Below are 24,893 nucleotides of genomic sequence, written 5' to 3' on the forward strand. Positions count from 1 at the left end.
GATAGTTGCCTGAGTACCCACTGCATGCTAATGAACTCATTATAATTATGATATTATGATTTTTCTTCTCACTGAAGAACAGGAATTTGCTAACCTCAAGCAAGATGAAAATGAAAAAAAGGAAGCACAGGCATCAGAATGGCATTTCTTTTCATAATAGTCTCTTGTTTGTAAGCAAATGCAAGTCACTTGAATTACATTGACTTATTTAGGTATTTTTCCCATCTCACGTTTGAACTTTTAGACCTCTTTCTATTCGCATTTGTTTACGTGAACTCAGTTAGCTTTTAAAAAACATGTCAGTGATTTAATGGAAGTGGTTATGTGTTGTTTCCAAAAAGTAAATGATAATGATATATACTCTTTACAGTCAGCACTGGTTGAGTAGGAGGAGCTCACAAGATAGACTTACACACGGTTAGAAAAGAAAGGACAACAAGACAATTTGTGGGGGTTTCGTGGCACATTGGGAAACACACTGTTGTAGGATCTAAATGTGTTTGTCTTTAATTTCTTACAGGCTGTTTCCAGCTATGTAATGTTTTTCGGTCCCATGAGATGGAAATTGAGCAGTGCTTGCTGGAGTCCCTCCCTCTTGGCCAGAGGCAGCGGCTGGTGAAGCGGATGCGCTGTGACCAAATAAAGGCATATTATGAACGAGAAAAGGCTTTCCAGAAACGGGAGGGCTACGTGAAAAAACTGAAACATGGAAAGAGTCATCGAGTTCATTTTAATCTTGCTGATATGATACAGGATGCAATCATACGTCATGACGATAAAGAAGGTACTTAATAATGTTGAACTACTTTTTTCTTTTTGTTTAGCTAAAAGTTTGAGAGGAAAAGCTTCCCTGTTCTGCTTGCCTGTCTTTAGGAAAAATACAATTTTACCTGATAGCAATCATAAAGTGACTGTCATAATAGAATATACAGGCATGTGTTGCATATAACATATTATATGTTGTTACTGAAATGGATAAGATGTGGAGAATAAACCTTCAGAAACTTAAATAAATTATGCTGAGGTTAGGATATATATATAAACTAGTATATTTCAAAACCAGTAAGGACTATGATCATCATTACGTGTGGCCTCTTATACACATACATGAGCCATAGAACTTAACACAAGTTACTTTGAAAATTAGTTTCTCAATTTTAGCCAAAATCTGGAGTAACGAATACTGCTATTAGTGACACTGGCCTGGCTAGAATGATAAGATAGTGTTGACCCATAGTAACACTAGATGGTGGGTCATCTTTCTGGTTGTGAAATGATGTTTCTGACCTTTTCAAATATGTAACAACATTTTAGGGATTCTCTTTTTAGATTATGGCATTGTTTAAATTGCTGATGTAGCCTGAGGAATCTGAGGAAATTTCTAATTTACTTCTCAAAAGGGAACCAAAACTTGCAGTAATAATCTGTCAAGTTTTAGAGGTCCCCGGGAATCCCCATACTATTGTGTGGGAGAGATAAAAGAAAAGAACTGATGCAATGCTTTTAGCAACCCCTTTGCAGATTTTATGGCAGCTCTTTGTAATCACATTAGCACAAAACTGCCTGAATAAGGGAGGGTCTGAAATAGTGTCACATCATGCAAACGAATTTGCAAGTTTCTCCTAAGGTGTATTAGTTTGATTAGGTATAGGTTTTTTACTCACTCTTGAATCTTCATTTTAATGGGCATTTGCTCTATCATCGCTTGTGACTGCTGTGTAGTCTTACACATTTAGATCTATGCAGGAAATGAATCAAAGAGCTCTTGTCTTCAAGTGAGTGCCCAGGGCATCCTTTATAACTGTTACAAATAAAATTCACCAGCTTTCATTCCACTCTCCTAGTATGTAAAAGTATGGGTATTGTAACCAAAGATGTCCTTCCTCCTCGTTCCCATAGCTCCCAACTTTCTCTAAAAACTGAGCAGAATACTAGATATGACTTTTAGCATTCTGTAAAAGTCAGATACTTGAGGCTATTTTTGACATTTATGCTGAAGAATTGTAGCTTGCTCATTCAGAGTGGTGATGGGGAATCAACAGTCTTTTGTGTTGCCCATACTTGGCCTGGAGCTGCACCTGAATCAGAACAGAAAGCTCAGCAACTAAGACTGAATAACGTGAGCATAAAAGGAAGATACCTCAGGCAGAGGAAAGTAAGGTGGGGTAAAAACAGGGATGGTGTCCTGCACTTGAAACAGATAAAATATGACCCCAGAAGCAAGGAGCAAAAATAGCCTGCAGATAACCCCAGTAGGACTACCACGGCTGTCCTGAATTTGATGCCTGTGGTCCTTTCACGGGCCTATGAAAAAGTATGATTGTTGTCTTTAAGCAGCTTGGGCACCTGCAAGCATCTGTCTGTTGTGATTTTAGCCAAATGTTCCCAGAGCCTGATCACTTTGAGCTGAATAATGCTATACTAAGAACTGTTATTATGTGAGCCAATAGAAACAAAATTTTTTTTTAAAAAAAGGGTAATTGAAACTCATAGACATAAAAGCTGCTCTTCTACTGTTGTCACTAAGTGGAACATCCAACCATATCTACATTAGGATTTCAGTTCAAATTAGATGTATGCTTTTATAGTATATATCATATCCATGTTTGGTCTTGTTTTACGAAGCATGAAACTAGATTCCTTTCAGGCAAAACTGAACTGGAAGATGTAGTCTGTAAGCACACTTAGTGCCTCCAGACAACAATGGGTTTTCAATCCATAAGTCCAAGCTAGACATAGGCTGAAATAATGCCACTGATACAGGTATAGCTGGGGAGGTCGGGCTTTTGGCACTACCTGTTCTCTTGTCTATTTATTCATATTTCAGTCATTCATTCAACATTCATCATTCATATTACACATCACTATTTACTAAGGGGTACATATAGCCAGTAAGCTAATTGTGATGGATCCCGATAATTGTATGGAATATCCTCTACCTCACTGCAGTTGCACATCAACTTTATCTGTACAGCTGGAGTAAATACAGCTATGGCGTGAAAAAGATCTGAACCCTCCTCTTCACTAGGTCTTAAGGCAGCAATGAGTATAACATAAGGCTGCAGGTGGGAATAAGCACACATTTCCTGGCTCTTCAAATGTCACACCATCTCTTCAGCTCCCTGATTGTGGTGCAAGGGCCTGGGGGACTGAGAAAGGGGTTGTAATACTGGGTTAAACAAACAAAGGTAGGAGACAGGTTTTAACAGCCCATCAACCTTCCTTTCTTCCCATAAATATATGTGTGGTCTCCAGGATCTGGCTTTTGCTGCACAGTGTGCTCAATAATCAGCAGCACTCCCAAATGTGCTCAGTTTGAATACAGGGAACCAAATTCATTAATAAGTATTGCAAAAATGCAAATAAGTAGCAGACAAATACCTTAACATGAATTAATAATAATAATTATTATTATTTAGAATAAACCCCCTTCTGCTATATGAAGATAAGTTATTATCCTGTGAAAAAAATGGAATTCAGACTGAGCTGAATTTTGTATATTTTGGAATAAATGAAGAAAGTAATCAAGATGAGAACTCAGCAAATCTTCAAAAATTCTATTCTGTTTACTTAACATTAATAATCGGCAGCAGGGTATTTTAATGAAGTTTGAATGTCTTTACTTTTTGGGAGATAATTTAATTTTCAAACTAGTTTTTTTTTATAATGAGATATTTAATAACAAGTGTAAAGGTCTTGTACAACATGCTCAGCACTCAAATAGCTTTACTCGACTAAATTCTATCAGGTGACACCTTTCCTTGTGAGTAATTAATTTTGTGAGCTTGAAGTGCAATGGCTTTGAAGAGATGAATCACACTCAAGGTACAACATAAAGCATCTGGCTGTGAATAGGCCTGATTCTGCTGTTAAGGATCTATGGGCAGACTGCGGTGTCCGAGAAGAGGACTGTGCAACCTGGATACTTTAAATTAGGTAACTGGATACACATAGACAGAGTCAATTTTGTGATGAGACTGTAAATGTTTTTGTACTGATCTTGTGATCCTTGGGTTCAAAGTGCTTATGAGTCCTCAAGCTTCTCAGATTTCAGGGTGTGACGCTCTTGTAAAATGATACCGAAAATCTCAAGGCTAAAATTCTGGGATTCATACAGTTTTCTTCCCCCTTGGAAGAGGGTATACAACAACGAAATTACAAAAGAGTAGATTTATGCACAGAGAATTGCATCTGGACTTATTTTTCATCAATTTTTAGATGTATTTAGGAATTGTTTGCAAATTTTAGGCTCTCAAATTCTTCACCCACAACTGTGCCCTTCCTCTGTTCCTTAAATTGAAGCCCTTCCAAAGTCTGCTTGACTATGTGCTCCTCTGGGACTGTAAAGCAGGATCCTCTTCACTGATGAATCCTGGAATAGTTTTACTTAGTTTGCAGTCTGATTATAAAAATATCACTTACACATGCTGATTAAGTAGAAAATGCGGATACATTGCAGGGAGCTCATGGAAGAGCAACAAAACCAGGAGGAATTATAGAGTGATTAAAAAGGTGGAGATGAGAGTGATGAAGAAATACTCACATCTGAACAGGTTTGAATGCACCTGGTGATAATTCAGCAAGAAAGAACACCCATTCTACAGGTGTACCAGACAGCTGGAGAGGGATGTTTAATAGTTCTATGAATGCAAAAAGTGTAGTGTAGAAAGTGGAAAGAGGACACAACAGTAGAATAGTGTAGAAGTAGTTTCCCAAGTGAAGTCCACACACTCATTTCTTATGGAATATCATATAGGCTGGACAGCCCATTTTGAATCATAGAATCATAAAGGTTGGAAAAGACCTCTAAGATCAGCATGTCCAACTGTCAACCCAACACCACCATGCCTACTAAACCATATCCCGAATTGCAACATCTATACGTTTTTTGAACATCTCCAGGGATGGTGACTCCACCACTTCCCTGGGCAGCCTGTTCCAATGTTTGACAAAACTTTTGGTGATGAAATTCTTCCTAATGTTCAATCTAAACCTTCCCTGCACAACTTGAGGCCATTTCCTCTTGTCCTATCGCTAGTTACTTGGGAGAAGAGACCAACACCCACCTCACTATAACCTCCTTTCAGGTAGTTGTAGAGAGCAATAAGGTCTCCCCTCAACCTCCTTTTGTCCAGGCTGAACAACCCCAGTTCCCTCAGCCGCTCCTTGTAAGACCTGTTCTCCGGGTCCTTCACCAGTTTCATTGCCCTTCTCTGGACACGCTCCAGCACCTCAATGTCTTTCTTGTAGTGGGGTGCCCAAAACTGCACATAGTATTCAAGGTGCGGCCTCACCTGTGCCGAGTACAGGGGGAGGACCTGGATCCCGCTGGCCACTCTATTCCTAATACAAGCCAGCATGCCATTAGCTTTTTTGGCCACCTGGGCACACTGCCGGCTCATGTTCAGCTGGCTGTCGACCAGCACCCCCAGGTCCTTTCCACCAGGCAGCTTTCCAGCCACTCATCCCCAAGCCTGTAGCACTGCATGGGGTTGTATTGACCCAAGTGCAGGACCTGGCACACAGACTTGTTAAACCTCATTCAATTGACCTCAGGCCATCAATCCAGCCTGTCCAGGTCCCTCTGCAGAGCCTTCCTACCCTCAAGCAAATCAACACTCCCACCCAATTTAATGTCACCTGTAGTTACCGAGGGTGCACTCTATCCACTCATCCAGACCATCAGTAAAGATGTTAAACAAGACCGATCCCAATACTGAGCCCTGGGGGACACCACTTGTGACCAGCCACCAGCTGGATTTAACTCTATTCACCACCACTCTGGGCTCAGCCGTCCACCCAGTTTCTAACCCAGCTTAGTATACAGCTGTCTAAGCCATGAGCCACCAGCTTTCCTAGGTGAATGCTGTGGGAGACAGTGTCAAAGGCTTTGCTAAAGACCAGGTGGATGACATCCCCTCATTGACTAGGCAGGTCATAGAAGGAGATCAGGTTGGTCAAGCAGGACCTGCCCTTCATGAACCCATGCTGGCTGGGCCTGATCACCTGGTTGTCCTGCATATACCATGTGAGCGCCCTCAAGATGAACAATTCCATAATCTTCCCCGGCACCAAGGTCAGGCTGAGGGGCCTGTAGTTGCCCCGGATTCTCCTTCCGGCCCTTCTTTTAGAAGGCATCACGTTGGCAAGCTTCCAGTCGTCTGGGACCTCCCCTGTTGACCAGGATTTCTGATAAATGATGGAGAGTGGTTTGGGCAGCTCCTCCGCCAGCTCAAAGTTGAAGTGGTGAGCAGTAGTCTGGTTTGGTAGGTGAGATAAACTGTTTACCATGAATATATATAAAGATGAATTTATAATGTGGCTAGTGCAGACATATTTCACACGGTGAGTCTGATTGGAATTTCACTCGTAAGAATTCATTGTCTTTTTTAGACGTGAAGAATGCAATATAACTTCTGCAAAATTAATATAGCAGCTGCTACCGGGCACAAAATACATCTCTGATACTGCATGCTAGTGGATGTCATCATTAGTTTGCATTAAAATTAATTTTTGAATGGGCTTTTAGAAATTTTTACCACTGACCTGCTTTGTCTCAAGAAATTAAATATATGCTCATTATATTTCTCACAAAGTTAAAAACTAGCAAAGTGTGGTATCTTTGTTCTATTTGGAGGCATTTAATATTATTATTAATTATATTTTTAAATTATTGTTCCTGACTGATATTTAGTCTTTTATCTGACTCAGGGAGACTGAAGGGAAATGCTCCTCTTTCTCTTTGCAGCTTCCTGCAATTTCTGTGCTGTTGGTGGGCTACGTTCACCCACACTACTAACAGTGAGCATTTGAGAGATTCTGCAACTATCATTCTTAGTGATGACATGTATAGAAGCAAAAGCTGGTGAATAAGTGAGAGCACTGTGTTTTCTGACACTGGTTTTGTACATCTCTACTGCTGACCAGGGAATACCTGTAGTTCATTTGCCTTTAAATCCTATATAGCTTTGTTCTGTGAGATATTAAATCCCTATTAATAATAGACAGCTGGACATTTGCGCTGCTGACATCAGTCATATAATTTAACTGCAAACTGGGAGATGTAGCCAAGCAGGCTTCTGCATCCCATTCCTTCCCACTGTGAAACAGGTATGCTTGCACCCACACTTAGCATTAGCGTGGACTCGGATTTTCTTCTCTGATACTCATACTCCAGTATTTGCTGAGCCTGCATATCAGCTTAGACTCATGTACAAGCAATTAAGAAATGAACTGAGCAAGGAAGTAAACTGAGTGAATCTGAGCCCGAGTTTCTGCTTCAAATACAAGGTAGTCATGCTGAATGGATCTTGGTATTTTGGCCTCTTGAGAATAAGGGCTATGCATCCTTCCTGAAGCAAAGGCGGAGTTATTGCCACTGACAACAATGGGAAACAGTGGCTGCTTTGAAAGGGGTGATTTTTTGAGCGTGGACTAATAGATAAATTTGCCATTATGAAAACAGTAGCTAAAAATGAATGTGACACTCCTGTACCCAAAACCTAACAGAGGGGGGAAACTAAAGCACTCGATTTGTTTCAGTCATCTTTTGGTATACTCTTTCACCCAGCCTTTCAGACATCCTGCAACATTACCAAATCATAGGACTGTCAGAAATTCTGTATATGTAGTGTATTTTGTTACGAAAACTCTTAAGTTGTAATGTAGCCGAGATGTATACCATAAGGTCTGCCATGTTGGCAGGGCCTGGAAGGCCAGGGTAGCAAGTCCAGAGAGCCATCAACTCAGTCTTGAGACAAAAGAGGTATTCCTGTGAAAATCAGCATTTTAAGAGGGAAATGCAACTCAGTAAACTTAATTAAAGACCATTTCATCCTTTTGATCAGCAATATGCTGATACTGGGGCAGAATGTAAATAACCACAATACCAAAGTGAGTGTTAGCACTAATGTTGCATCTGTAATAATGATTCTTGGTCCTTTCTGTGGAGGTTGAGCCTTGATTCTATGTTTTACTCAGCCCTTCTCAACTCTGCCTGAGCATCTTCCCAACCCTGCAGCACTACCAGCGTGATCCTTTGCCTTTAGCAGTAGGATGTGCTGGCTGGGGACTGCCTTACTCTCCCTTCTTTCACCACAGCATGCCTGGAAAAGGTGGTTTAAAAAGGAGAAGATATCAATATTTTACTTTTGCTGTAGTGTCCACTGCTGGGGGAGGCCTCCCAGGACTGGATCCTAGCCCCAGCAGATTGGCTGCAGAACTTTTGCTTAGCACAGGGGAAAGAACAGGGATCCCATCTAACTTTCCCCCCATGATGTCAGTACCTCTAGTTTGAAAGATTTAATGCTATAGTGAGGTTTGGCAGTATCATGATATTTGAGAGGATTGGAATAATCAGTATAATGGAAGGTTTTAGTATTATCAGTTATTTTTCATGAGCACTGTATAATGTACAATACTATGATAAATTTCAGTTATATTAATTAAAAGGGTGGGTAAGGAAGCATAAATGGAGTACAGGTGAGGCTGGTGCTGGAGTGTAATTTGCACCCTAACAACTTTGGGTTATAAAAAGGAACCCAGGGGAAGGAAAAGCATAATCTGTTCAAAAGAAGATTGTGTCTTTAATTTGAGGTGGCGGATGAGCTGACCATTAACTTTCAATAGTTAGGAGAATGTGTCAAAGATGTTATAGTGACCGTCCCTATTCACAGAAAAAAATATAAAAATAATTTGAGGCAGAAGACTGAGTCTGAAACTGAACTGAAGTAAACGACATTTCTTGTTTCCTTGCATTGTTTCCAAATCTACTAACTGACTTCTTATTTTTGCATCTTATTACTATAGGCTTGCTTATTCTTTACTGTTCTACCTTTTTCCAGTACAAACAGCTTGGTTGGTTACAGACAAGTTCTTCTGGAAAACAGTGGGTTGCACTGCCTGTGCCTGACAACCATATCAGGGCAAACTTACTGATCCTCAGGGATCAAGTTTAGGAGTTTAAAAAGGCCAGAAGCCTTTTTAAAAAGCTGGACAAGCCAGGACATGGGCAGTAGTGCCAGGTTTGTGAATGTACAACTCTATTAGGTGAAGCCCGTTGTCAGGTAGCAGGAAACTGGAGAAAGAGGCTGGGGAATGAAGACCACTGCGAGTGTGTAACATAGACAAACATTTTTATAATTAAGGAGTGGGAATATATTCAGTAACCTGTCTGCTCTTGGGATTCTGACTTTCAACCTACCTTTGTAGATGTTCGATGACACATCTTCTCAAAAGCAGGAATTTTTTCTGATTTTACCTTTTGCATGTGCTAGGATGACTGTTTAGAAAGTGAGGCTCTGAGCATGGCAATGCCTTGTTGTTAGAATTCACCAAAGCCTGAGTATTGGGTTTTTGTCTGTTAGTAGTTCAGAAGCATCTTTGCTACTGGACAAGACCGAAAGATAAAAGAATATATTTACTAAAGACAGAGAATTGCAGTAATAGAATAGATTTACAGAAAGACAAAGTAAGAAAACACTTTATTATGCTTAATGTTTAGGAAAGAGCTGAAAAATAGGTGTGGCATTAAATCTGCCAAGTTGGGTCTTTATGATTAAGCCAGATTTTCTTCAAATTAGGCAAAAAAACCCCAAAAAACCTTCAGTTAAAGAAAGGTGACTCTTTGCAAAAGAGGACCTCTGTGTGAAAGTTTAGATTGATCTTCTATGCCATCCCAAATTACAATAACCCACTCTTCTTGACTTCCACCTTTAAAAATTTTCCTGCCTTGTTTCTTACAATTAATATTTAACATCAGCTTCTTTCATTCCCTTCACCTCCCAAAGGCACTTTAATTAGCATTTCTTTTGTATACTGTTTGTCTCAGCTACAGCCTTCTGAAGAGGCAGGGGTAAAATTTTATAAGTGATATTATGAGAAATATTAAATGCACAAGGTATTTTATTATAAATATAACCTTGTTATATATGTTTTACACCAAGAGCATAAAGGCCAGAAATACAAATGTGCTGAGTGAATCAGGATTAGGTTGTGTAATCTGAGTAGCTTTTCCTAGTTTTCTGTGTGCTCTTGATTTTAGCCTCTCTTTTGGGAAATCTCACTTTCACCAGTCGTTCCAACCCTGAGCAGGATAAAATGGCAAACAGTTGTAGTGTGTTCAGTATGCACATTTAAACTTTCATGAAAAAAGAAAGCCCCCAAAATAAAAAGTTGAAATCTTAGGTCAAAACCTATGTTAATAAGAAATGAGACAAATTACACCTACTAGTAATTTGCTGCATAGTGATATAATGAAGCAGGACAAAAAAAAATTATTGATTTACTCTAATATCAGTTTGAGGAATTTAAAACACAGCCTAGACAAGATGATTCGAAACAACTAAAAGGCAGCTGAAATGTATTTAAGAGATTACATACTCTGTATTTCCTTACCTTAGCATGCTCAGTTCTTTTTAAAATTTAAAACACAAATAGATTTCTCAGGTTTTATAGTGATTTGTTTCATGATTGTGCTAGTATTATTTAAGTTATTTTAATTTTAGATTGCCATTTACTCTTACTCTAAACTTCATCTAAACTACTTTTTTTTTTTTTCCCTACTGGGAAAGCATATGAAATTCACTATATATGTAATAACAGGGAGGTTTGCCCATACAAAGTTATTTTGGATTTTGCAGTTAGTTTCCTTTGAATCAGAGGAGATATCTGTACATTAGATGATACTCTAAAAGTGACTATTGTCAAATGTTGATTTACTGGGTACTATTGTAGAAGAAATCACAATACCTATGTATGGTAATTTATACAATTTAATATTTATTGTCCAGTCCTTAAGAGACATGAACACTAGACACTGAATAGTGAATTCAAGAGACTATTCAGAGCATATGAAACTAATGAAGTACACAAAATTTTGCCCAGTTGGGGCTCTTGGAAAGAAATAAAAATGTTTGCTATGAATGAATTCATCCACAAGACAAACATGTGCAATCTGTATTGGGAACTCATATGTATGTAACTTTGGAAGACGCTAAGACAGATGAGTGTCAGCCATGATGCTAGTGATTCAGTCAGCTCTGTATATAGAAAAATGAAGCATCAGCCAACCATTTCAATCCACACATTCATGAAGAAGCTGTTTCGAAGGCCCAGAAGGTAGATGCACATTTAAAATCAGAGCAAGCCTTCAATCCTATAGGTTCAGCATGGTTGTTAACCTTGTTTAGCTCCGTGTGTGCTGAATTCAGCAATACAAGGCATCTTTTGTTATGACACAGGGAAACATAATGCCTTTATTTATTGGGTAACAGATGTTAAGTAATTAAAGCAACCCATTTCAAAAGCAATCATAAAATCACAGGGAGATGAAATTTGAATATATTTTAATTCCTGCAGGATTCCATATGTGCTTCTTGGGTTTTTTGTCCATGTGTTTACACTTTTAATAATTTGATAAAGCTGAAGGAGAACTCAGTGTTAAACTATTTTTTGTTGATAAAAAAATGTATGATTTCTAATATTCAACACTTATTTAATCAGAAAAAGTAAATCTCTCAGAAAAATGTGTAATATATCAAAAAAGTGAAGGATAGGCTTGATGGTGTAGATTTTATCGAGCCTTTTTGTTCTTCCTGTGGACTACCCAGCCACAGGAATGCCTCTACTCCCTGGCTACATTTTTCTTAGCCCTGAAATCTCCCTGGGTTGTTTCAGCTGTAGTTTTTGTTTCTTCCTATGCCCAGAACTACCTTGATTTGAACAGCTATCCTCTGCCTGTACCAAGTAGGGAACTAAAGACAAAGCATCCCTCCATTTTGGGTCCCCCACTAGTTAGAAGGATTCACACCAGGTGCAATTCATCTGTTTTACCATCAAATGGAATTATAGATTCCTCCATTTCTCCGTCAAACTGAGTTGGAGCTGTCACTCACCCATTTTTGCTTGCCTACAAGGTCTGTTGCATTTTTCTCTCTCACTGCCTCTTCTCCGCTCTCCCCAACCCCACACCTCAATTCTCTCAAGCAGTGTCCAGCCTGGCATGACTTTCTCCTGGGGAAGGGGATTAGAGACAAATTGAATCCAGATGGTCTTGCTTATAGTATAATAAGCTGTAGAAATTTGACTGCATACTGAGCTGTTGTACAAAAACCTTCATGTTGTCATCATCTGTGCTACTAACTGTGATTTGAAAACAGGAGTATATACTAGGCTATTTCCAGTCCCGTTTAAGTTCTGAATAAATCAAGACTGAGATATATCTTTGAACATAGCAATTCCCATTTGATGTTTTTGGATGTCTCTAAGTTCACCTTGAAGGATTTGTTCATCACCTCTCTGAAGAGTGTGCCTTTTCTTACTAGTTCACAGAGTTTCTAGAAACTTAGCTCTTGGATTTTTCTTTGAATCACAGATTTCTAAAATGTGGGCACTGAATTTCTTGCTTGGTGTGTAGATAAATCCATTCTTGAACCTTAACACTGTAAATCCAAATAAGAACACATGTGATTAACTAGAAATCATCGTTTTAAATGCTGCCTCAATTGCAAGTGTAAAACATATTTATGAGGAAATCTTTGTAAAAACGCACAATTTTCCTGAGAATTTTATTTATTTACTTTTGAACACATTTTGAAAATTCTCAACTGTTTATTTTGGTGGACTATGATATAAAGCTTTTCAGTGGGACAAGTCAGTGTGTAAATTATTCATGACTTTGCATGATTAGGGTCTAATTCAAAAGGCTTTCATAAACTAAAAAGTCAAGAAAAAGTATTCAGAAGACCATGATCCCTACACAAGAATCCAGCTTTTTGAGAGTATAATCTGGTCTGAACAGATAACCTTTATAGACTTATATCTGTCCTGATTTCATTTTAAGCGTATCAAGCTTGTTTATACTTCCATGTTGGTGTTTTTCTCCATCAGATCTTTCTTTCTGTGTAATAATAAAAAGTTTTCCACTTTAGCATGCTCTGGCACCCAAAAGCGGTAAGAAACACAAAGACTAATCACTCACAAATTCACTGTCATGCCAATAAAGGGTCGTTAAGCCATTAACAACCAACAAATTGGCACCTGGCATTCTTCCTATTAATTTCAAAGGGGATCCACAGTTGATTTTCCAGCATCATGCAGTGGGATGCAAGGCTATATACTGACAGCATTTAGAAGCCTATTCTCTCAATGAAAGATGGCATCCACTGAGTGGCAGGTACTGCTGACATTCTCTGGATATTGTTATAAGTCACGCTGATTAAAAAGAAGGATTGCTGTGGTGGCAGAAGACCCTAGTCTATACTTGTGAAATAAAAAGATAGCAAGAATAGAAGCTTTTCTATGCAATTTGCAGTTGATTTCTTCTTCAATGTATTTATTGTGCTTCAGATTGATTTCTAATAATATTTCAGTACAAAGGGGAACCTTTTCTGTATTCATCTTTCAGTATCACTTACTTTAAAATGTTTTCATTTCAATCACAGAGCACTCTGTCATAGAAATTAACCTGGGAAACTACAGAAATCAATAGAGAATGGCCTTTTCTATTTCCTTTTTTTTTTTTTTAAACAGCAAACCTTTAAAGCAATAATACAGTTCTTCACAAAAAATCTACTGCAATTTTAAAAATTCCTTTAATATGGTTTCAATTTTTCAATTCAATTTTAGAAGGCTTTCTTCAGCAGGGTGTGTGCTTACATTGTTACATTGGATGAATGTTAATAAAATGGAATACTTAAGCATAAGACTGAGGAAAGACTTTATTTTGGGATGCTGCAACATAAGGACTTCAATTTATCACTGTCATATTAATTGCCAGATTGAGAAGAACATTTGTTCAGAGCTTTTGGAAAGTGGAGTTTATTTGGAGGTTTTGTGAAGTGGAATAACTAAGTGGAGTGACTTCGTCTAGAAGCTCTGAAGGTAGAACTAAATTAATATAGCCAGCACCACTAAATGCAGCAAATTATTTTTTTAATTGCTAAGTCCTGTCTCTTTAGGCTTTTTGTGTTATTCTGCTCTTTGCTTCTGCCTGAATTGAGTACCTTTCCCAGTAAAACCACAAATATATCAGAGACAGAGCCAGGTTTATTTGTATAGTGCCTAGTGGTAATTCTTCCTGAACAGAAATTCTAAACGTCAGGTATATATACTGCTTATTATTTCAGTCATCTTTCTATTCTCTGAGACATGAATTGGAGGATTCTTTTTTCTCAATACACTGAGAAAACTTGGTCTGCAAGGCTTTTAGATGTTAAAATTTTTTGAACTTCAAGGTGACAGCAAACAAGCTCTATAGCTATAAGAGAGAAATGAGTAAAAAATTTATATGACATAATGAATAGACAACTGATTTGATTATATACATGTAGGTTCTCCTGGATTAGTCCTCACCTATTTCTCTATTGGTAATTTAGGTTAACATTCTCTATTAGTAACTTAGGCATTTCTAGCACAGGGTTTTCCCTGGCTTCTCCCTGATTTACCAGCTTTCTGTGCCAGGTACGTCAGGTTCATAGACTGAGTGAATGAGAAAGTGTGGTATTGTGTATCATTTGGGAAGCTTGAGCCTCTGTAGTTGTAGCTCACCACTGCAGCCCAAACCTACTGTGTGGCTCCATATGGACGTGGACTCAGTGGTATGAATCAGAACTGAGAGGCACTTTTCTGTCAGGTGATGTGATGTTGGTTGCTCCTTCTCCTTTGTTCACATCAGGATTGCTGAATTCATAGAGTTGTAAAATCAATCCGGATAGAAAGGACTTCAGGAGGTCTGTGGGCCAACATCATGCTGAATTTTGGAGAGGACTGAGCTAACTAGGTATTGAAGTAAGGCAGCTCTTATTATTGTAGTGCAAGAACAGACTAAGCAAAGAAGAGAGAATCCTACGGAGAACAACTGGTAATTCTACTTCAAAGCCAGAATACACTGTCAACTTGTATGTTGTGCTTTTGCTTTCCATAAGCCATGAAAAAGACATGGTTATACCATGTGCTATGTGAGTATAATTTTGTCCTCTCTGTACTGGCCTATAACTGCAGTCCATACTGTGATGATCCATACTTGTAAAAGCTTAAGTAAAGCATAAGTAAAGCAAAATTTGCTTTATGATTTACTGGTTGCCCCAGCTTTGGCATGATAGTTTGTCCCTTCTAGAGGCTTACTGGTGTCAAAGAAGAGGTGCTGAGTATTAAATATGAGGTGGAGGGTCTGTTTCACCTACTTCTCATCGTAGGTTCCCCAGATCCTCAAATGCTTCACTGGTAACCCAGTGCAGGTTCACTCTACGTAAGACTGGTGAGCAAGCTTAGCCATCTGTGAGCTTGGCAATATTGAATGCAGAGCTGTTTGTGCTTCACGTTTGTCTGCGTGGTTGGAAATTGCATTTAGATGAACTGTTATAAATCTGTCATTTCAGTCCCCTGTGTCCCTTTATGATTTTTGTATTTCAAATACTGAGTGTTAAACTCAGGTGAAGTCTACATTGCTGCCGTCTTCTGCTGCCCAAGTGTGATAGCCTTATCTCAAAGCAGATACGTAGAGATGTTTTCCATTCCTTATTCTGAGGTGGTTTAAGAAAATAGTAGTCACAGGCTTCAAGTTTATGATAGCTCTTTCCTTCCATGCTGGATTTATACATGTGATCTGTCATTCTTAGGGTGGTTGTCTGGTCATTGCTGGTTTTTCAGGTGTTTTTTGTTGGTAGTGTATTGGTAATGGTAAGGGGAAATGAAGGTGTCACCCAGAATTCACTGAACTTGCAAGCATACAGAAACAGCTGTAGCAATAAGAGTGAGTGGAAGCAGGATGATTTCCAGGAGGGTGAGCTTACACAGTCAGAGCAGCACTGACTGGAGGAGATTATGCAGACCTGTCTGTGGGCAATTTGCTCTCCTTGCTGGACATCCAGATCATTCATCAGCTATCATGGAGCGTAATAAAGATTCCAGTATGTATTAGAACAAATTTAGTTGAGCAAGACCCTTATTAGTCTCATTAGGACAATTAAGAGTTGTCTTACTGTTGTACCTTTGTTGTAGTCACTACTGATAGAAGACATCTAGTCTGTGCAAAGAATACACAACAGGCAAGTGTGAAAGGTCATATTTGGGCCACCTTGTCAGAAATGAACAAAGTTTACAAAAGTTGTTATGTTATGAAATGTGACAAGCCTGCCCTTTGCCAAGTGTGAAAGAATTCCTTGAAGGCTGGGAATTTGGGAGCCAAGATGTGAGAGAAGCTCTAGCTGTAACTGTCAGATCCTTCATGTCGCTGTGCTTTGAATCGAAAGAGCTGACTCAAAATTAGAGACGAATAAAGAACATTTGGAGATTAATGGATATAAGCTGCTTGGATTACCACTAGGAAAAATATAATGCATTTCAAGAATGCAGCAATTCAACCAAATCCAATTTTTGGAAAACGAGTAATGAGGAATGAAAACCTCTTTGAGCTAGATGCACAGGCAGGAAATGGAACTATACAGAAAATAGACCTAGTTGTTGTCTATAAAGACGTGTGACAACTAGTCAAATTGTGCAAGTGTTCATATTTGTTGTTTGTAGTGCACAGGCTAATAGAAGGACTTGGCACCCAGCATGTTGCAATCAGTGCAATAAGTGCTGAATAGGGGTATAAGGAAATACTGGGAATAGGTTACCCAAACTAAAGTATTCGTGCAGCATGCCTGTTTTTTATGTTCATGTTTATATGAGCTCTTTCCTGCAGTGATCCTGGCTATTTGCACATCACGGGATAATCTCTCCAGACCTCACTGATCAGTCTCTCGGTCAGATAGGTGAAGAGTGGAAAGAGCTACTCACTGTCTTTCCAGAAGCTCAATTTTCTGGACAGGCCAATGTCAGGCCAGGACGTGGGCCTATGGGTGGGCCTGGCTCAATGGGGCCCATGGCTGGGCAGGGCTGTGGGCAGCTGGAGACCAGCCCTGCTGCTGCTTCATCACTGAGGCAGGGGCTGATGGCCCCGGGGGGCTGGCATGGGGTCCTGGGCCATGGGCAGGGTGGAGGAGCCCTGGGTTGGGCGGGGACAGGGAGGTACTCAGTGCCTTCAGGGTCCTGATGATTGCACAGCATCCAACACCCAATGTTGTTACCCGAACTAGATGGAAGTTCTTTTAAGTGAAAGGTAGCAGTAAAGAGCATGGTACTGGTTTTGGAAAGCACGAATTGACTTCAGACTTGCTCTCAACATCTTCATGAACTGATGTGCTGTTACTGAATCATCTGAGAGTGGAGAGTGAAAAAAACCCAAGGAAAATTAGCAGACTGATTGATGTAATTTATGAGTAGAAATTTGAGAGCTAAGCTCATCGGTTGTTATGCCAGTGCTATATTTTCTAATTCAGAAATTTTCATTCATATTTTTATGATCCTGTCTTGTGGCATGTTCTTTGTGTCAGATTTAGCAATTGAGTGGCTGCAGAGGAAGTCAGTTCAGTGAACTGGTCCAAGAGAGAATGAACCACCCCCCAAAATCAACAGTTATATTCTGTGTCAGCTCTTTGAACCAATTCACCTGCTTGTTGCACAGCTGATGGGGTTGACACAAAGAAAAGGGAATACACAGGGATCTTGGAGCCACTGACATAATTTGGCAGTAGCCTGAGGGTGCATACAGTACCAAATGACACTTGCAAAGTGTGTTTCTAGCGCAGTTTAAAACTAAGCTGAAACTGAGGTTGCTGTTGGTTGCTCTCCTTTCTGTCCTGCTCTGCTTTTGTCTTATCCTTTTGTGCTCCTGTTTTTATGCTCATCTTGAAGTGAGCCAGGGAGCTAAACTAGATTTCATAAAGTTAGCCTTCAGTAGCTCCCTATACCAGCTCATGGCAGAGTGAAATATGCCACCGCTATGCAAGGTCGAGGGTAGGAGCGTGTGAATGGAAGCATGAACAAGAGTGAAGCAGCTCCGATTTTGTCAATGTAAACTGTCACAGACTACACTCTGTGAAAGTGGATGCCTGAGCCGCATCTTTCAAGTGGTGAGATATTCCTGGAATGAGACATTTCCTTCATAGCTCTGGTCACTTACATATCACTTGTGCGACTACTTTGGACTAAAGAATAGGTAGCTAATATCCCTAGTTTGTTTTATACTGCCTGGTTTAAGTTTGCTTCCTTGTGCACACCCTAGGAATTCCACTATACACACAGAATCTAACAGCCAGTGGTCTACAGCTGGTAATTAGTACCATTTAGCAGCTGCTAAGCAGGATAATAGCCTGTTATCCTTGAAGATCTCTAATACAAATTGTAATGACTTGCTTACAGGGCTTCTAAACCAGCTGGCATAAACTGGCTCTGCATGGTGTGAGAGTTAAAAGAGGGACTGAGTATTGCTTCATAAGGAATATGTCAGCAGTAATTTGATTTATGCAATTAAGTAACGTTGGCATAGGATCAACATAAATGATGGGTGAAACAGAGGGGTTGTACAGCCTATTCAGCAGAAAATTTGCATTGTATGCAAATTCTTTAACTTTTACTGTTGCACTAGGGAAAAACATGGCATCACAATGGTTTTCAAATTAAGCTGCTGACCAAAGAATGACTTATTTTGGTGATGTGTGTTTCAGTATTTATCATTTAATGACTATAGGATTGGAAAGTTGCAAAGTCTGAAATTTATCATATTTAGTAAAATGTTCTAAAGATCTGAAACTTTTACTCAATTCTACAAACATTCAAATGTACAATCGGGTGTGTCTGCAGCAGAAAAGTCAGCTTAAAAATTACACCGGTAATTTTAAGAGCTTTCAAATTAACGTATACATTTCGAAGGTGAATGCAATGGGGTGTGAGCTTTTATAATAACCAACTGTAGCCTGCTGATGATGTTCTTGCTGGTTTTGGTCACCTTTTTCAGGACCTCCAGGAGAGTCCACATAGGGGAGATGGATAAAATATGCGTACAGAATGCAATAGGTGACCTAAATGCTAAGATATTCGGTTTGGGGTTTTTTTGGTCTTCCTAAACTTGAAATAAATAACTAGTTGGAAGTGAAAGCTTTGAGAAAAGCCATATTAAATTTACTGTGTGATCAACTACTTTCCCCTAAGGTTAATTTTAGAGTGTTCATCTTATGGTAGATTTTAAAAAGCTTTGTTTTTTATTGTGATTTTACTGGATTTAGTCACTAGCAGAAATTCAGAATTCAGTCACGTCTGTGCTACCACTTTTGATGACACAGCTATTTTGGCCTGGGAAGCAGCTATGCTGGCAAAACCTCTGCTGTGATATCACCATGTGACTGCAATATTTTTAGCTAAGCATGTATTATTTTGTGAGGTGGCATTGAATCATTTTAGCAACAGCTCTGTAATATATACAGGTCTTAGTTACAGTGAGGTAAAAATCACAGCTTTATAAACAAGTAAGACAGACCTTACCACAGCAGTTTTCTCCCTGTGACCTGGCCAAAGCTCTAGCTCTGGAAGAGTTAATTCGATGCAGAGGCAAAACAAGGGATCACCACCATTGCCTAGTGACCCTGGCTGTGCCCCTTGCAGCATATCTTTGGACCATAGAACTATATGGGTACTTCAAATCTTCTCTAAATTACTGTGGTTTACACCACTGTTTTTCCACATAGGTCTAGGTATGGTCAATGTGTGTGTTTGCAAGTAAATGATGTGAATTAGGGCCCTTCTAATGGAAAGAGTAACTGTAAAACAGGAAGGAGTTGGATATTGTGAACTGAAAAAGAAAGGAAAGAAGACTTTAAGAATAAATATCTTACAGAAAAGGAAAAACAAGAAAAGAGAGAAAGAAATCAGATTTAGCCATTAGACAATGTGACCCACTTATTTTTAGATCTTGTTCCTCTGTAATGATTTCAGAGTCTACTCTGCTTTTCCAGGTGAGTATCTGTCTTTTCAAAGTCTTAAAACCAGAGTTGTTTTGCCTGCCATATCACCACTCTGGCAGGTCATGTTTGAATGCTACCCATTGTCACTTTTATGTAAGGAGATAAGTTAATTTGTATCACTGTGCTTGGGCGCTGTAAGAGGCACACACTAACTTTTTTTAAGCCATTAGATTTGTGGTCTTAATATTTTCCAGTGAAGGCACAGACTACATTAATATTCATGTATATGAAAAAGAAATGAAAGAGGGGAAATTTGCCTGAAGAGGTTGTTCTAAATTTAGCAGTTACTAAATAATGGTAGTCCCTAAACTCATAAATTGTTTTGGCTATGTCTACAGTGATAGAAATATCTGTCCCACTGAGGGAACTCTGACCCTCCTCACGGATCTCATTGGAGTTTCACTTAGTGTCTGTGTGGCCCAGAGATGTAACCATTGCTTTGTATGTGGTTTTCCAGTTCAAGCTACCTCAGATAACAGGAGCGCTGTGCCCTTGACCTCCAGAGTGACAGTGCATTGGCAGGAAGCTGTCAGGGTTCCTGAATGGCTGGGCGTTCACATATTGAGGGTTGCAAGGGCTGGTGGGAAGGTAGCAGAGGACTAGGCAGAAAGGAGGGACCTATCTTGTCATGTGCCTACCTGTGCTGCTTGAACTTCCCTCCCACAGTGGAATGGTTGATCCCTTCAACTGCTTCCAAGCCTGGGATCTGACTGATTTCTCCAAAAAGAGAGCATGGGACAGAATCATAGAATCATAAAAACATTCAGGTTAGAAAAGACCTTTGAGATCATCGACTCCAACCATCAACCTTCTCTACCAACTACACCCCTAAACCATTTCTCTGAGCACCACATCTAAATGACCTTTAAACACATTAAGGGATGGTAACTCAACCACCTCCCTGGGTAGCCTATTCCAATGCCTGACAACCCTGTCAGTGAAAAAAATTTTCCTAATGTCTAGCCTAAACCTACCCTGGTGCAGCTTGAGTCCGTTCCCTCTTGTTCTATCATTAATTACTTGTGAGAAGAGACCAGGACCTACCTCTCTACAGTGTCCTCTCGGATAGTAGTAGAGAGCAACAAGGTCTCCCCTCAGCCTCCTTTTCTTAAGACTAAATAGCCCCAGTTCCCTCAGCCGCTCCCCACTAGGCCTTTCACCATCTTTGTTGCCCTCCTCTGCACTCTCTCCAGCACCTCAATGTTTCTTGTATTGAGGTGCCCAAAACTGTACACAGGATTCGAGGTGCGGCCTCACCAGTGCCGAGTACAAGGGGAGGATCACCTCCTTACACCTGCTGGCCACACTATTCCTAATACAAGCCAGCATGCCATTAGCTTATTTGGCCACCTGGGCACACTGCCAGCTCATGTTCCGCCAGCTGTTGACCAGCACCCCCAGGTCCTTTTCCACTGGGCAGCTTTCCAGCCACTCATCCCCAAGCCTGTAGCACTCCATGGGGTTGTGGTGGCCCAAGTGCAAGACCCGGCACTTCACCTTGTTGAAGCTCATACAGTTGGCCTTGTCCCATCAATCCAGCCTGTCCAAGTCCCTCTGTAGAGCTTTCCTGTCCCCAAGCAGATCAACACTCCCACTTAACTTGATGTCATCTGCAAACATACTCAGGGCGTGCTCTGTCCCTTCATTGAGATCGTTGATAAATAGGTTAAACAGAAGTGGCCCTAGTACTGACCTCTGCAGGACAGCACTTGTGATCAGCTGCCAGCTGGATTTAACTCCATTGATCACCACTCTCTGGGCCCGGCTGTCCAGCCAGTGTTTTACCCAGCAGAGCATATGCTCATCCCAGCCATGAACAGCCAGTTTCTTCACTAGAATTCCATGGGAAACAGTGTCAAAAGCTTTATGGAGGTTGAGGTAAACAATAGCCACAGCCTTTCCTTCACTCATCAGGCAGGTTGTCTTGTCATAAAAGGAGATCAGGTCCATTAAGCAGGACCTGCCTTTCATAAACCCATGCTGACTGGGCCTGATCACCTGGTTGTTCTGTAACTGACTCATAATGGCACTCAAGATGATCTGCTCCATGATCTTCCCTGGCATTGAGGTCAGACTGACAGGTTTGTTGTTTCCCAGATCCTCCTTTAAGCCTTTCCTGTAGATGGGCGTTACATTTGCTATTCTCAACTGCTAACACGTGTTTTGATCTGGGCCTAACGTTAGAGCTGGGAGAGATGTTGTCTGGAGCTGTGGAAGTACCTCTGTCAGTCTGTTTAGTTGATGGCTTGGTTTGTTGCTTTTAAAGGTAATGCTGTGTTGAATGGAGCTCAGGAATCAGCATGACAATTCACATAATGCTTTTAAATGCAGCAGAGAATCAGTGGTCCAGTTGCTTTGGGGTTATGGTAATCCGATTCCTGGCTGCCTGAAAAAATTACAAACTATGAGACTTCTGCCAGTGAGGATGAGTTCAAACACTGGACAGCATAGATTGGATATGCAAGGCTAACCTTCTCAAATTCAGCCAGTATGGAAAAAGTCTTTTTCCTCTCTTCATTTCTGTGTTCTGTGAATGGCATAACACTTAGCTGTCCAAATGCTTTGCATATTTCCTTTATGGTTTGTTGTCTTTAATCTTTATGCAGCAAAGGTAGGAATTTATTTCCAAGAGTGCTTCAGAAAATGAGAATATGAGGTTTAAACAAGTTTGACAGATGTTGCCAGAGATAGCTGTAAATGTTTCAAGGATGCAAAAAGAAGCAGGATTACAAATCAGTTGTTTCAAAGGCCCATTAAGGACATAACTACTCTGAATAAGCACTGTCAACTGATGGGTAGAGCTTGTTTTTAAAAGCATTAGCTATTGCACTAGTAATGATGTAGTGATATTGTTACTGTAAATGTGTTTGTTAGGTAAACAAGACAGCTTAAAAGAATGATTAAATTACTAATAGTGGTACTTAGATTTTAAAAATTTAAACTAACCATAGTAAAGGTGCTTCTAAGACTTCATTCACAAAAAAAAATTATGACATCTTAGTTGTTTTCATTTGCTGTTCTGATTAAGAATAGCTTACCAGAGATTGGCATTGATCTGTTCTCATACCCAGCTAGTTGTATGGCAGGTTCTTCATAAGTACCTTTGGTACAAGCTGAAAGTACAGAGTGACTACTGAGGAATAAGTAAAGAGTACTAAAGAGGTGTGAAGGTGGCAAGAATTACTACTGGTGCATCTGCAGCGAGTTTAATATACCAACGTTGGACCAAAGGTCTATGGAGGGAGTAAAGGGCAAAATATAATACTTCCTTAATGGGTGGAAGGTGAAGAGGGGGGGGAAATATGGTGTTTCTCTTCCTTCAGTATAATTTCTGTTGTCCTGTGGTTCAATTTCATGGTCAGCTTATGCCCAAACTGCTTTCAGCTGTTGCTGAAAGTGGTGGGTACCCTATTCTCCCTATTCATACACATTGCCCAGCGCCACATTCCCAGATTGCTGATCTAGTTGAAAACTAGTCTTTGCCTTGTGCCAGCATGAGGCAAGCGGCAGAAACATGCAGCCTGAGACAGGAGGAGAATGGGATCATCCATCCAGCAACAGCATGGTCTTAGCTAAGTCGGTCAAGTTTCTGCACATAATGAAGAAGAAAAGCCTTCCAGCTAGAGTTATTCCTGCTAAACTAAAGAGAGCAAAAATAGATGTCAACAGGAACAAAGTTTACGCTAGCTAGCTGTTAATCCCCAGAGGAACGATTAATAGAAACACATACTGGTACTCTATATCCAGCACAGCAGATGGCCAACAGTTAAGTTTTACATATGTTAGACACTCTTTTTTTCCTCTTTTCTGTTACTACTAAAATTGGGTTTGCTGTGAATGCAACATCGCCTGGGTCCTAAGTTTTCGTTACCGTCAGTAGCTGATCACTGGTGAGTTACTGATAGCCCTGGGCCCTCTGAATTGATCTTCCAGGCTCTGCCATCACTTCAGATCTCTGCTCCTTTTGTCTGCAGAGTATAAGGTCGTAGATAGTTCTACATGTCAGAGTAGCTAGATGCTATTGCAACGTAGCAGAGTGTAAGTACTAGTTATTGCTGTATTTATCGAAATCCTTAACACATTACACCGCACAGTTATAAAAAGCTAAACGAAACTAAAACATGTTAGGTAATTGTCACCTTGTCATTAGGCAGTTGCTGTAACAGCTAAAAAAGTTAAAATAAAGCTCCAAGCAAGCCAAGACAAGCCCAGACAAAGTAAGCCTTGTAGCCCTAGTTCCGCGTGCAAAGTTAGTACAAGACCTGTGAATGGTAACAGACATGGCAATGCTGGCTTTACTTGATTACAAGGCTACATAATAAATAGTAGTCCAGTCAGTATAGCCAATGGAGTGTGGAAAACTATTCAGCTCACCAGAATCATTTAGTTAAAATTGTAACATCAGGCATATGTAAAAAGCTACCTTGAGTATTACCTTTCTTTACTACTGAGACTTCGTAACATCAGTGCTTTCTAAACCACTCTTATTAGATATGAAATTAGGTGTGAAATTCTACTCTAAGTAGTTGATAATTTTGTTTGTCAAATCTAAAAGACATCAGAGAATGGATGGACCTGTTTGTACATACAAAGGAAGGGCTTGAGAGTTTACTAAAAATTTTACTCTCAGTTTTTTTTCAAGTAAGTGTCAGCTTCTTGCCTTAAAGCCTGTTTTCTGTGTTCTCATATTTTCTGGAGACTTCTCTTCCATGAAAGATTACAAATAAAAAAAGTTTTAAAAGAAAGTATTGTGAAAACTTCCTCAAAAAATTCATTAATTAAGAGTTATGTAGCATTTCTGGGATATAGTTATCTATGACTTTCTGTCCTTGTTAGGGCAATTCATCCCAAATTACTATCATCAGTAAGTAGAGTAGTTCTATCAAAAGGAAAAAAATGAACATAAGGTGAAGATTTTCCTACTGACTAGTGAAGTCTTAAGTGAACAACCTAAGTGAGTTGCATGGTAGGGAGGGGGATTTTTCTTCTGTGATCTTTTCCCTTTTCTTTTCTTTTCTTTTCTTTTCTTTTCTTTTCTTTTCTTTTCTT

At 39.7% G+C, this 24,893-nt stretch overlaps 1 protein-coding gene across 1 annotated transcript in view; it reads left to right on the forward strand.

The window, feature by feature from the left end:
* The first annotated feature begins 528 nt into the window (after positions 1-528).
* MYO16 (myosin XVI) overlaps positions 529-24,893 on the forward strand; it is a 299,406-nt gene continuing 275,041 nt past the window's right edge. Inside the window, exon 1 of the mRNA XM_086482083.1 lies at positions 529-784. Coding sequence (XP_086338209.1) covers positions 559-784 — 226 coding nt within the window. The 5' untranslated portion in view covers positions 529-558. The remainder of the gene's footprint in view (positions 785-24,893) is intronic.

The sequence above is a fragment of the Leptosomus discolor genome, chromosome 1 (genome assembly GCF_034619465.1).
Source record: "Leptosomus discolor isolate bLepDis1 chromosome 1, bLepDis1.hap2, whole genome shotgun sequence".
NCBI lineage: Eukaryota > Metazoa > Chordata > Aves > Leptosomiformes > Leptosomidae > Leptosomus > Leptosomus discolor.